The sequence below is a fragment of the Myotis nattereri genome (genome assembly GCF_964212035.1).
Source record: "Myotis nattereri genome assembly, chromosome: 2".
NCBI lineage: Eukaryota > Metazoa > Chordata > Mammalia > Chiroptera > Vespertilionidae > Myotis > Myotis nattereri.
This window is the reverse complement of record NC_138076.1, coordinates 10929095-10943803: the sequence shown is the minus strand read 5'-3', so window position 1 is coordinate 10943803 and position 14709 is coordinate 10929095. Positions and strand designations below refer to the sequence as shown.

The 14709-nt window shown below is 41.3% G+C and overlaps 1 protein-coding gene across 1 annotated transcript; it reads left to right on the top strand.

The window, feature by feature from the left end:
- Positions 1 to 3953: 3953 nt before the first annotated feature.
- TRIML2 (tripartite motif family like 2) lies at positions 3954 to 13234 on the top strand (the record flags this gene model as incomplete). The annotated part of the gene is made up of 7 exons (XM_081082240.1): positions 3954 to 4160; positions 4694 to 4789; positions 5549 to 5743; positions 7525 to 7665; positions 9049 to 9068; positions 9245 to 9348; positions 12666 to 13234. The coding sequence occupies 7 exons, from the start codon at positions 3954 to 3956 to the stop codon at positions 13232 to 13234; spliced, it is 1332 nt and encodes a 443-aa protein (XP_080938366.1).
- Between the last annotated feature and the right edge of the window lie 1475 nt (positions 13235 to 14709).

Sequence of the window (14709 nt, the reverse complement as noted above, 5' to 3'; positions counted from 1 at the left end):
TTAGTATGTCAGATATAGACAGGATGTCTGAGGAACTTAGTTTCTGGCAGATGGAGTGAGCAGCAAATTTGTCACAGTGAATACAGTTCGAGTGAAAGGAAGTAAGATAATGTGATGTCTGGCCGGGATCCGAAGGGCCTAAGAAGTGGCATTTGAATGGACAACTGAAGGAAAGGAAGGAACTTGTAAAATCCGAAAGAAAAGCAATGCTGGTGACGAGGCAGAAAGGACACAGTGGATGAGGTTAGATGTAGGACAGGGGACCATAGCATCTAGAACTCGGTTAATCATTTGGATTTTATCTTAACTGCAAAGGAAAGTTATTAGAAACCTGACTTAGTTTTTAAAGTAGTACTCTGGTTATTGAGGTAAGAGGAGGTGGACAAGAGAACGGGGCAGGGCTGAATGTAAACAAGTCGAAAAGATGGAACGATGGGGGTTTAATGACTTAAATTTAAAGTGAGTTGGAGGAAGGAAGGCATAGGTTGAAACCCAAAACTTGTTTTAGATATGTTAATTTGGGGTAGTTATTAGACATTTAATTGCAAATAAGCTGGCAGTGCTATGTCTTGGTAAAAGGTTATTACTTTGGAGAGTGGTACTTAAAGTTTTGGAAATGAATATGATTACCTAGGGAGACACTGTAGAATTTGAATAAGAAACTAGGACAGACCAAGGAAGCACCCCAAAACTTAGAAGTTCCAAAGGATATGAAACCAAAGAAGGATGCTGAGAAACTGACCATTAAAGTAGGATGTCAGAACGTGACCTTGATAACAAAGAAAAGAAAACAATGAAAGGAGGGCCATTGCTCTGTTACATTCACTGCTACTAAGGGCTCAAAAAAAAAAAATAAAATAAAGACAGCAGTGAGGTCAGGATTTAGAAACTTGTTCATTTTTGTGACTGATCATTTCTTTTTAGTGGCATATAATATGTTTAGAGAGCCAAGACAAGGGAACCTACAAGGGAGTTGAAGGACCCAGGCGGTAAAAAAAAAAAGAATTGAAGCAAATTCAAAGCCAAATCATAAGTAGAAAGAAAAATTGTAATTTGTGTGATAACAGGGAGCTGGTGTTTTCAATGTGTAAGTATCTCTTGAAATTAATAAAAAAGACCAAAAGCCAGGTAGAAGGAAGTGGGTAAAACAAACAAACAAAAATAACTTATGGTTCACAGAAAAAGAAATGAAAATGTTTTTTGAGAATTTGAAAATAATAGCTTTATTCATGATAAAATAAATGTAAACTAGAAATATATCAAGATATCATTTCTTAATTTTTTTTTTCAGAACATGGCTATTATATCTTCTCCAGCATTTCACTTCTCAGAATGTTATTTTAATTTAAGTATATGAATAAAATCTGTCCTCACACAAATACATATTTGGATAAGTGGAGAGCATTTTAATAGCTCCTTAGATAATTGATTTTTTATTCTAGAATCATATCAATAAACATTTTGTCCTCTGTTAAAACCCATTGGTCTGTCTTACACGTTGAATGCATTTTACCCTTGCATAATTTGAATTGGTCTTTTGAAAAATTTGATTCACTAAATTCACTGACTTATAGTTGACATATTTCATTAATAGCACCCCCTATTTTATCAAAAAAGACTAAGAATTGGGAAGCTGTCAAGCTTAAAATAGTGGAACTTGAATAGTAGATAGAACTTTACCAAAACGAATTTTTGCTTAAAAGCTCAAATTTAATACTTAGTTGTTTACCTTGAAATGACAGGGTCACTTTGTTAGTTAGTATTTGAGAAAATGTCTTCCAAGTCATTACATCTAAATAACCACAGTCTGCCCCATTTGCTCCTTCAACTAAAAATGTTCTACGAAAACACATGGCTAGTATGGTTTGCGACTCCAACAATCAGAACATGCTTTTTCTTGAGGTAACCATTTCCTTTCCATAGGCAGCATAAATGCCTTAGCCACATTTTCCATTTTGTTACCTGGAATATTAAGTAAATCCTGCAGCGAAGGATTGAGATTTAGTAGTTTTCTACTTCATCAAGAAATAAGAATATTAAGTAAAACAGGCCCTTTATTTTAACTGAGGATGCAAGTATGTAGAGATTTAAAAGTACAATAAATGATCACAGTACTAGTTGTTCTACTTCCTTGACTAATGGTAGGACACCAATAGTTTTACCTGCCATCAAGTGAGATGTCAACACAGTGAAAAGGCAAATCCAATCTTGGGAGCCACCACACATAAAACTGCTGCTTTCAGATGTTTCCTAAAGGAAAAAAAAAATACATCACATATGCAGGAGTAATCAACTTCAGGATTCTACAAATGTTTTACATATCTTAAAAAAAAAATAAAAAATATGAAAAAAAGAATGAAAGGGCCCTAGCCGGCTTGGCTCAGTGGGTAGAGCGTCAGCCTGCGGACTGAGGGGTCGCGGGTTCGATTCTGGCCAGGGGCACATGAGTAGGTTGCGGCTTGATCCCGGGTGGGGCTGTGCAGAAGGCAGCCAATCAATGATTCTCTCTCATAATTGATGTTTCTATCTCTCCTCTCTTCCTCTCTGAAATCAATAAAGAAATATATATATATTTTTTTAAAAAAAAGAATGAAAGGACAGGAGGTCCTGTTGATGTCCAAAAACGCTTGGGCAGCCGGCTGCTGTGGCTCCCTGGTTGAGCCGGGACCTATGAACCTGGAGGTCAGGGCACGTGGCCGGGTCCCCAGTCGGGGTCTTGAGGCGGCAGCCGGTCAATGATTCAGTAATTCTCTCATCACTGATGTTTCTATCTCTCCCTTCCTCTCTGAAATCAATAATGTATATATAAATTTAAAAAAAACACACACACATTTGGTCGGGAGGAGAAGCGGAAGGTGGAAGAAGCTAGCAAAGCCGGAAATGGGACTCGGGGAGTCCTGAGATCTGTGAGGCCGGTTCGCTTTTGGAGATGGCGCCGAACCAGCTGGTTAAAAGGGGGAACAAGGACAGAGTGAAAAACAAGAGGCTTCGCGACGGTAACACCGGGTGTTACGGTGTCACCTGACAGTGGCTGGAGCTGGGGTTGGACCAGGGAGGGCCTCCCCAGTTCGGTAGGCAGCACGCTTTAAAATGTAATTAAAACGTTTCCAGCGAAAAGCCAGAACTGCTGCTCGGTGTCAGAGGATTGTCTAGAAACGGGAACGGCAGCGATTACGGATTTGTTCTTTTCCTTAATAAAAAAAAAAAGAGAGAGAACATAATAGTTTCCCTTTAGTATCTGGGCAAAAAATTTATCTATAGTTTCTTATTTTGGGGGTCATTTTATATATTTTTTAAACCAACGTCTTTTAAAGGCTGGTTCTCCGATGGGCCGTATCTTGGGCTTTGGGCGCAAAAAATTCCAAGAGACCCCACTTCCGGGAGCGCGCGCATCTAGGGGAGCTCGAGAGCCGGTGCCTCCCTGCGCGTGAGACACATGCGCACTCATTTAAGGAGGCACAGAAAGAGGCCTTCCCTTTCTGGCTCCTGCTAGCGTTTAGTGGGGGGTTCCTTAAATTGGCCCCCAGAATGCCTAGCGCCAGACCGCACCACACCCTAGTCCCATAAGTTCCTCCTAGGCTTAGGGTAAAGCACTGTGCCCTTTGATAAGCACCCAGCGCCCACCCCCCACCCCCTGTTTAAAATTCCTCAGTGACACGGTACGCCCTGTTCTGGTCTGTGACTGTTAGCCAAGGGCTCAGAACCCCCAGGAAGCTGGAGAGGGCCCTTGGGTCTAGAACCCTGGAGTCACGCCTGTGTCCTCCGGCCAGCGCGGGGCTGCCGAGGAAGGCGCGCGCCATCGAGGGGGCCACGTGTGACCTGCGCTGATGCCCGACTGTGGACGCTGAGGTTGGCCCGCCGTCTGACCAGACACTGCCGTTCTCAGCCTGTCCCGGGCGGGAAGCGTTCCACCTCGGAAACAGCCCCACCTCCACCCAGGAGTACCCGCCGGCATGTCCCAGAGGGCCCGGGTGTCCAAGCCGCGCCGCCTCCAGCCCCCGCGGGACGGCCCGGGAGAGGCCTCCTGCAGGGACCACCGGGAGCCTCTGCTGCTGTTCTGTGAGGACGACCAGGTCACGCTCTGTCGCAAGTGTGTCCTGGCCCAGGAGCACGGGAGTCACGTGGTGTGCGGAGTGCATGACGCTGCAGAGAAGTACAGGGTAAGCTTCCTCCAGGCCCCGAGCCATTCCGGCTGCCGCCTCTCCTGTATTAACTTATTTGTCTGGGGGACAGGTACTCTGAGCCTCCAAGACCAGCGGTTCTCAACCTGTGGGTCGCGACCCCCTTGGTCCTACTAGACCCCTTTCACAGGGGTCGCCTAAGACCATCCTGCATAGCAGCTATTTACATGACGATTCATAACAGCAGCAACATTACCATTATGAGGTAGCAACGAAAATAATTTTATGGTTGGACCACGACATGAGGAACTGTATTTAAAGGGCCAGAAGGTTGAGAACCACTGCTCTAAGACCATTCCCTTGGTTAATAATTATCAAAAAAAGAAAAAAAAAATACCAGGCACATGCTAAGGAAGGGCCACAATGGGTTCTTAAACTGGACCGGAGGGCCAGAACAAAAGCTAAGGAAACATCTAGCCAGGGCTGCTGGCCTTTGGGTTGTCTGCGGTTGGGGATCTCACTGTTCGAAGGCAATTGCTTTACGTGGAATTCTGTGATCTATTTCTCTGCAGAAGTTGTTTCGGGAGCTGTTGAGCACATTGAAGCAGAAACTTGAAGCTGCCAAAAGCCTATTGGCCGAAGAGCAGGAAACTATGGGGATGGTTCAGGTCAGTGCTTATCTTGATTCTTAGGGGGGGGGGGGGGATGCCTAAAATGTTGGATAGCAACTAATATAAACAAAGTCAAAAGACAAGAGAAAATATTTGAAATCTATAGGTAGGAAAAGTATTAATTTCTTAGCTTAAAAGTCAGTAAGTGGCCCTGGCCCATGTGGTCCCCTACACGGAAGGGTTGTGGTTTCGATTCTGGTGAAGGGCACATATCTGGGCTGCAGGTTGGCTCCGCACCCCACACCCCCACCACCCTCACCCTCTCGGTTGGGGTGCTGGTGGGAGCAACTAGTGGATGTGACTCTCTCACATCATGTTTAGATGATTCTCTTTCTTCCTCTCTCCCTTCCACCCTCTCTGAAGAGCAATAGAAAAAATATCCTCGGGTGAAGATTAACAAACAAACAAAAAAACAATAAATGAAAGACTAAAAACTTAATAGATATATTTCCATTGATTTTTAGAGAGAGTGGAAGGGAGAGGGAGAGACAGAGAGAAACATTGATGTGAGAGAGACACATTGATTGGCTGCCTCTCGTACGCGCCCCGACCAGGGCCAGGGATGGAGCCTGCAACCAGGCACGTGCCCTTGACCAGAACCAAACCCGGGACCCTTCAGTCCTCGGGCTGACACTCTATCTACTGAGCCAAACCAGCTAGGGCTCCTTGTCTTTATATTGAAGTTAAAGGTGGACAGGATTTATGGTCGATCTGTGGTGTTTGACCTGAAGGCCATCATCTGTATCTGTGTTGCAGGCTGAGGAGCAGAATTTTAAAGAGATGCTTAAGTCTGAGTATAAGATGATGATCCGGTTGGTGACTGAAGAGAATGTGATGAACTTCCAAAACCTGCAAGGGCACCCATTCAACCCTCACTTGAGAGAAGCCAGCCTGAGTCCGCGGATGAAGTTTACTGCAGAGCTAGAGGAGAAGTACCAGGAAACACTACAGGTGAGATGTACAAAGTGGCATCCTTACAATAGCAGGGAAAGGACAGACAGAAGAGCTGAACATGTCAATTCCAGAATAAGACATCGGGTGATGTAGGAATAGGTTGTATTCACCCAGCAATTCCACTTCGGAAAATGTACTGCAAATATACTTACATGCGTATAAAACGACACATGGGTACAGGAAGGCTGTAAAATTATTTCCGTCTAGATCCTGGTTTAGAGGTAGTCTTTGAAGTCAGGTTGATGAGGTTCCTATCTGGGGTCTGCTGTTTTACCAGCCAGTATATGTCCTTGAAAGTCATTTAACCTCTGACTTGGTTTTCTTAGCTGTAAAGTGAGGATAATCATGGGCCCCTGGTTCACAACACTGATGTGAGGATTGAATGTGACAGTCTACATGAGCTTTTTTTTTTTTTTTTTTTTAATATATTTTATTGATTTTTCACAGAGAGGAAGGGAGAGAGATAGAGTGTTAGAAACATCAATGAAAGAGAAAAACCGATCAGCTGCCTCCTGCACACTCCCCACTGGGGATGTGCCTGCAACCAAGGTACATGCCCTTGACAGGAATTGAACCTGGGACCTTTCAGTCCGCAGGCCGACGCTCTATCCACTGAGCCAAACCATTTAGGGCTTCATGAGCTTTTAAAATAGTGTTTGTACTTTTTTTTTTTTTTTTAACATATTTTATTGATTTTTTACAGAGAGGAAGGGAGAGGGATAGAGAGTTAGAAACATCAATGAGAGAGAAATATTGATCAGCTGACTCCTGCACAACCCCCACTGGGGATGTGCCCACAACCAAGGTACATGCCCTTGACTGGAATCGAACCTGGGACTCTTTAGACCAGGGGTGGGCAAACTTTTTGACTCGAGGGCCACAATGGGTTCTTAAACTGGACCGGAGGGCCAGAACAAAAGCATGGATGGAGTGTTTGTGTGAACTAATATAAGTTCAAAGTAAACATCATTACATAAAAGGGTACGGTCTTTTTTTTTTTTTTTTTTTTTTTTTTTAGTTTTATTCATTTCAGGCGGGCCGTAGTTTGCCCACGGCTGCTTTAGACTGTAGGCCGATGCTCTATCCACTGAGCTAAACTGGTTAGGGCTAGTGTTTGTACTTTTTGTGCACTAAATAATTATTAGGTATTATTACTGCTATAGCATTTATTGACAACAGATTAGATGCCACCTATATCAATATTGGACTTATGGAATAAATGTATGTACATAAAAAGGAATGCTCTTTAGCATTTAGAAAAGATACCATGTCTCTGTGTATGGATAAGGAATGCTCTCCTAAGACATATTAATAAGGAAAAAGCAAGTTATCAGGTCAGCAATACATTATTCGTGAGCTTTAAGAAAAATAGCATGAACATGTGCTTTGTGCCTAGGTGCAAAGATGCAGGATAAAAAGGAAACTGATATCAGTTGCTTAATTCTTATTGATATTTAATTTTTTTATTCAAATCTTAATTAGAAGGAAATAGGAAATTTTCAGAAAAAAACAGAGTAAAAAATAATCTATTTTAAGTCTAGGTTATTATCTGAATAAGTGGACGACACATACACTTTCCGTGGTAACATAAATGTTTTGTGCTAAAGAATGAACTTTCTATTGAAGTGTCCTGCTTGACCCCGGGATGTCCTGGCCTTACCTAATTATGTATATTCCCGGGGCAGCAGGCAGGAAAGTGGGGTTTTTAAAAGATGGTTGAATGAGCAAGTAAGAGAAATCACTGGTTGTCAAATAGTAATAAGGGGATGCTTCTGCAGAGACTGAACAGTCTGGGGAGAGAGAACGTGAATAAACTGCAGGAGAGTGAAGTCAGGCTGTATGCACAGATCACCAGCCTCCACAGTGTCACCGCCAAGCTGGAGAAGAAATGTGGGGAACCCTCCTTAGTGTTGCTCAAGGTAAGAGTCCAGAAAGAACCTTCATACAGTGTGTGAGAAGTGAGCTGCCCTCATTAGGGGTCAGTTCTAGATCCCAATGTTCAGTGATTTGCAGCCACTGAAAGCTGTTTAGCTATTTTCCATTCATCAAAAGCATTATGAATCATCATAAAATCAGTATAGCATAGAGCTACTTCATAACATTATTAATAGCAAGTTTGAATTGAGATGTCTCAAAATATATAAATAGTTGGTTAGTCAAATTATGATACACCTATACAATAGAATGTTCTGCCACCATTAAAAAGGAATGAAGAAACTCTATGGCCACTAAAAAATTATCTTCAAGATACCTGGTTAAGTGAAAAAAAAGAGGCAAGACCGCTTTTTGTTTGGTTTTAGAGACTATGTATATACATACAGACTTATGCTCATTAACATTCAGACTATCTCTGGCAAAATAAACACCCATTTTAATCAGTGGTAACCTTGGGAAATGAGAGTGATATTTGTTTGTATAGTATATTTTTAATTTTGTATGGTAACCTGCATTACCTTTTCAACACATACTATCTTTTGAAGACTATCCATATTTCCCTGCCAGGCCCATATTTGCAATGTAGGTGCTCTTATTTGAGAAGCCCTTACACATAAACCCTCAGGTTCCATTCTGGAGCCAAGGCTACCTCTAAAGAGCACAGGTAGGTGTGACCCAGTTTTGCTGCGTTCCTGACCTGGCTCCAACCACCCTCCCTAGCCTAGCAGACCTGTTCGCATGCTCCACCCTGGCCACCCCGGCATAGAAAGCAAATACATGGGCTGCATTGAGATGGGTATCCTATATAATAAAAGGTTAATATGCAAATTGTCCCCTCGGGAGTTTGACTGGGAGACCTGGAGTTCGATCGCTCGCTATGATGTGCATTGACCCCCAGGAGGCTGTGCAGAACATGGCGGGCGACTAGCAGGGGCAATGGGGCGCCGAGGGAGTGAGGGAAGGAGGAGGCCAGGAGGCGAGGAACTGGGGAACCCGGGAGTCAACCAGGGAACCGTGTGGTGGCAGCTCTCGGGTGGTGAGGGAAGGAGGAGGCAGAGAGGCAGGGAACCTGATCCACCCTGATCACCGGCCAGGCCTTTGCATAAATTTCATGCACCAGGCCTCTAGTTCTGAATAAGATGGCTGAAGTGAGGTATAGAAAATATTTCTCTTGGGAATATAGCAATAACTTAAAGTGTTTTCTGACTTTTCCTATTCAATGTTAAAATTTGATATCTGAGAATTAGCATAATGAAACTGAAGGAACTACATGGAAATGGGTTTCATTATTAGAAGATATTTTCATGGGCATAACTCACAAAAAGCTTAGCTCAAATACTCACTAGTGTCTCCTTTTTTCCCCATAGGATGCAAGATCTTTGGAATTGTAAGTTTTCATTTTGGAAATATATTTGGGTCAGAATCAGGGACTAATGTGTGAGCACACGTGGGTAGAGATGTTGGGGTAGGAGCAGGGAGGTCATGTAATCATGTAATGAGATCGTTCTCTGGGTGCAAGGCCCTGGGGTCCCCCACATAACCGAGATTGTCCTTTCTTTATAGGAGTGGTGTTTCACTACTGTGTCAGGGCCTAGAGCCTGCCCGAATCGTAGACCCGAGTTTATGCCAAAGACCAGGACTGAGCGAAGTGCTGGAACTGTTTCAAAGTAAGTTGATGCATCTGTTGTTACATCCTACCGTAAATAAAAGTCAATTCCAGATAGCTTAAGGATATAAAAGATCGGAGAGTTCAATATGCTTACACACATTAGATAACTATCAAAATAATTGCATGATCTTGAAACTTAATTGCAGGCAGATTCTACTACTTAAATTTTTTTAACTTCTGGGGCCGGGGGATGTCAACATGTGCGAACAAGGATTTACATCTCCTTTCTCCATAGTTCTGTGCTTTCCTGAATGTCCTGTCAATGGATTCACACCATGGGTGGCCTTTGGAGTCTGGCTTTTTTTCACTTTACGTCATGCATGTGAGGCACGTCCTAGTTTGTTACGCGTATCAGTGGTTTGTTCCTTTTTGTTGTTGTGCGGTATTCCATTGTATGACTATACCACAATTTATTCATGGATGCTTAGGTTGTTTCTAACTTTATGCTATAAAAAATTGCTTACAGATTTTTGTGTGGCTATGACTTCCTTTCTTTTGGTTGAATTGTCTATGTCATTTTGTATTCTCACCAGTAAAGTATGAGAGATTCAATTGCTCTACATCCTTGCCAGTATTTGGGATTATTTTTTTAAGAGAGCTAACCTAATAAACATATACCAGTATATATCACTTTGATTTAATTTGCATTTCTGAACTGACTAATGATATCGAGCATATTTATATATGTTTACTTACCCTTTATCATTGCTCTTTTTTGAACTATATTTATGAACATTTTTCTCATTTTAAAAATTGTGTTGTGTGTTTTTTTCCTGAGTTTTGTAATTTCTTTATATATTCTGATCATGAGTCTTTAATCAGGTGTGTTTTGCAAAGATTTCTCCTAGTCTGTGGTATATTTTCATTTTCCTAATAGTGTCTTTCAAAGAGAAATTTTAGGAGTAAAGACAGTCTCTTCAACAAATGGTGTTGGGAAAACTGGACAGACATATGCAAAAAAATGAAACTAGACCACCAGCTTATACCATACACAAGCATAAACTCAAAATGGTTAAATACTTAAATGTAAGGAATGAAATCACAAAAATCTCAGAAGGAAACATTGGCAGTAAATTCTCAGACACCTCACGTAGCAGAATTTTTGCAGATATATCTCCTAGGGCAAGAGAAACAAAGGAAAAAATAAACAAAGTACTCATACAACTCAACAAAAGGAAGACAGACAATCCAATTAAAGGGGCAGATGACCTGAATAGACATTTCTCCAAAGACGACATACAAATAAATGGCCAAGAGACATGAAAAAAATGCTCAAAGTCGAGAAATGCAAATTAAAATCACAATGAGATATCACCTCACACCTGTCAGAATGGCTGTCATCAAAAAATCAACAAACAAGTGCTGGGGAGGATGTGGAGAAAAGGGAACACTCATTCAATGCTGGTGGGAATGCAGACTGGTGCAGTCACTATGGCAAACAATATGGGGTTTCCTCAAAAAATTAAAAATGAAACTGCCTTATGATCCGGTGATTCTACTTCTGGTAATATATCTGAAGCAAAGGTTAGTTTAGAGCAGAGGTTCTCAACCTGTAGGTCACGACCCCTTTGGGGGTCGAACGACCCTTTCACAGGGGTCGCCTAAGACCATCGGAAAACATATATATAATTACATATTGTTTTTGTGATTAATCACTCTGCTTTAATTATGTTCAATTTATAACAATGAAATTGGGGGTCACCACAACTTGAGGAACTGTATTAAAGGGTCGCGGCATTAGGAAGGTTGAGAACCACTGCTTTAGAGTCTTCCTGGTAATGGTATTTTATTTAGAGTGCCTTAGTTTTTCCTTAATGTCCTTTTGTATGTATTTTTTATTTCAGAGAGGGGGATAAAAGGGGGAGAGAGATGGAAACATCAACGATGAGAGAGAATCATTGATCAGCTGCCTCCTGCACGTCCCCTACTAGGGATTGAGCCCTCAGCCCGGACATGTGCCCTTTGACCGGAATCAAACCCGGGACCCTTCAGACTGCAGGCTGACGCTCTATCGACAGAGCCAAGCCAACTAGGGCTGTGCCTGGTAATTTTAATATTTGAGTTCTTCAGATTTATTTCTGCTCGTCTCACTCAGTAGTGCTCCCTTACTTCATTAAGTGTGTATTTAATGATTTTTTAAATGGGTAAGCTTTCTTTTTTCCTTAGATATTAATTTTAGAAAATTTTTGAGAACAAGGGTGTGCATTCTTCTAGAAAGAATTTGCATTTGTTTCTGCCAGTCTTCTGGAAATACTAAGAGCCTGGGGCAACTTAAAACTTAAAATTCAAGGTTTTGTGGCTTTTAATAATGACATGCATTGGGGCTTCAAGTCCAGAGCTTTAAGTTCATTTGGCCCGAAAACTTGCTACTGGATTAGATGTTAAAGAAATTAAGAAGCAAAGAACTATTCCTGGTTTATGGCTTGAGCAACTAAAGTATTAAGTGTGCCATTAACTGAAAAAGTAGAACGGGGAAAGAGAGAGATTTGGGAGTTCCATTTTGGATGTAGTATCATTTGAAAGGCCTGTGTATGTTCAACTGGTATTTGGCAGCTAATTTATGGAGTAAGTCATGAACTTAGAGAAGATATTTAAAAGTGAGGCTAGGTGAAGTCACACTGGGGAAAGGAGTACAAGAAGTAAAAAGGGAGAACCAGGACTAAGCCATGAGAAATCACTGTATGTTACAACAGGAAAAGATAAGAGAAGGAACAGAGATATGAAAGCATGTATCACTGTCATTCAAGTACAAGAAATCATATTGAGTTTTCTTATTCTCAGCTTGACTTTTCTGGCGGATTCTCACAGGTTTTCTAGCCTCTGCTAATACCTTCTCTTTTGATTTACTCACCAACAAGGGCCTGCTGGCAGCAATTTCTAGGCATCCATGTCACACTCTGGTGATATGTAAATGAGGAGGGCAATTCAGTCATAGGAATCAACTGTTTTATTAGGAGACTTCGTGCCTCCGGTTGTTCCGGACTTGGAGAAGATCTGTAGGGGGCTAGAGTTGGGTCCCAGGTGGTATCTGGCTAGGAATGGATGCCAGGACATTTAGTCCATTATAATTTGTTTGTTCTACCTCCACAGATACATTGCATCTCCTCCCATCATCTTGTTGTTTTTGCTCCGTGATGTCCTTTCTTGAAACAAAGCTTAGAGGTTCCTTTTCCTGGACTCTCCTAGATCTCCTCTCCCTTATCTGTCTCTGGAACTTGTACCCACTCATTGGGAAGCCCCTGCGTGTTAGAAATGATCAGTTTCTGGCACTGCCTTTGATGAACCCGTGTTAATCAAATTTCTCTCTCCCTGCAGGACCTATAACTTTGGATCCCAAAACAGCTAATCCCTGTCTTGTCCTGTCTGAGGATCTGAGAAGTGTACGACTCAGAAATGTCCAGCAGGATGTACCTGGCAACCCCAAGATTGCACCTGGCAACCGCGAGATATTTGACTTTGGTGCTTCTGTGTTGGGTGTGGAGAGCTTTACCTCAGGGAGGCATTACTGGGAGGTGGATGTGGAAAAGACAGCAAACTGGCAGTTGGGTATATATGAAGACTCCGCTTCCAGACTCACGCCCAAAGCTTCCAAAGGTAAAATTTTGCTCATGGGATCCAGGATGGGAACCAAATATACCTTGTGGGTCTTTCCTCCTTTAAAAGGGATGTACTTGGAAGAGCAGATGCACAAAGTTGGAGTTTTCCTAGACTATAAGTATGGCCAGATATCATTCTATGATGTGACAAAGAGATTCCTCATTTATAATTTCTCTGATCTTGTCTTCAAAGGAGCTCTCAGGCCTATTTTTTCTCTTTGTTTCCCAAATGAAGGCACAAATTCAGACTCTCTTAGCATCTGCCTCCCTGATGTTTTTGTGGTGTGAAATCTAAAACCACAAGATGCTCAAAAGTCTAGGGTATGACTTGGTAAAATAATTTATATTAAGTAATCTGATAAAAGATTTTTTGTGCTTGAGCTGGAACCCAGTTCAGTACCCTAGAGCTTTTGCATTCATTGTGCTTTTCATATTTATTTACTGTAAGAGGCTACCTTCAAGCTGAGCCTTAACTGAAGTACCCCATACTAATTAGAACAACAAAGGCATAGACAGTATAAGATTGGGAAATTAGAGAAATATAGTCCTTAGGATTAGATATCCTTAGGATTAGGTTGAAGACTCTAGAGATATTTTTGAAAATAGAATTAGGTATAATTAGGACTTTAGATTTGAGGATATCATCATAGTTACTTGTTACCTAATACTGACATTGAGGCATCCTGTTATTGACAGTGTGAAGACTATAACACTTATTCCAAATGGAGAACAACTTAATTTTCCTGAATATTTTATCTGGGGGAGGTGGAGGTGTTGCTGAGAAATGTGAATATTTTACAATTCTTTTTATATATATATATATATTTTTATTGATTTCTGAGAGGAAGGGAGAGGGGGAGAGAGCTGATCAATGAGAGAGAATCATTGATCAGCTGCCTCCTGCATGCCCATACTGGGATTGAGCCTGCAAGCAGGGCATGTGCCCTGACCAGGAATCAAACCATGACCTCCTGGTTCATAGATCTGTGCTCAACCACTGAACCACACTGGCTGGCCTGTAATCTACATTTTTACAAGAATATTAGATTTCGTAAAAGAAGCCTGATAGTTCAGTGCTTTGAAACTCATTTATAGTATTGTCTTATAATGCTCTCATCTTCTCTATTTGACAATCCATTGAAAAAGTTTTTTTGTACAGCCTTGTCAGGGATGGTTATACAATTCTTAGAGTGTGACAACAAATTTATAGGGAGACTTTTATGTGAAAAGCTTAATATTTTATTTCCCTTAATATTTCATATCCCTTAATATTTTTAACAACCTGTAAGTATGCATTAATCTTATTAAAGCTATTTAGCTGTTAAGTATTTAGTAAGTAACTTGGACAAGGAACTCAATCTGGATCATCCTATCAAAAATCAAGCTCTGTCTTGAATCCTGTTGCATAGGAACCTGTTATGTAAGCATGACCAAGTAGGATGGTGGTCCCATTTTATTGACATTTCCTAAAAATGCAAACCAGTTTCTACAGGAGGTGGAGGAAACATATCAGTTATACTCTTCTCTGGATAAATAAAAGGAACAAAAGGCAATTGTAAGAAAATTGCTCTGTTGGAATATGTATGGGAAGGCATAAAGTCTTAACTACTTGTGTTTTGGGGACAAATTTTTAATCAACCATTTGGAATTCTCAGTTTTCTTTTTAAATATCTGGAGTGTGTGTGTGTGTGTGTGTAAAGATGTAGCTTTAGAAAATGCATTTGCACATCTTCACACCTGATCACAAGAAGACATGGGGTAAA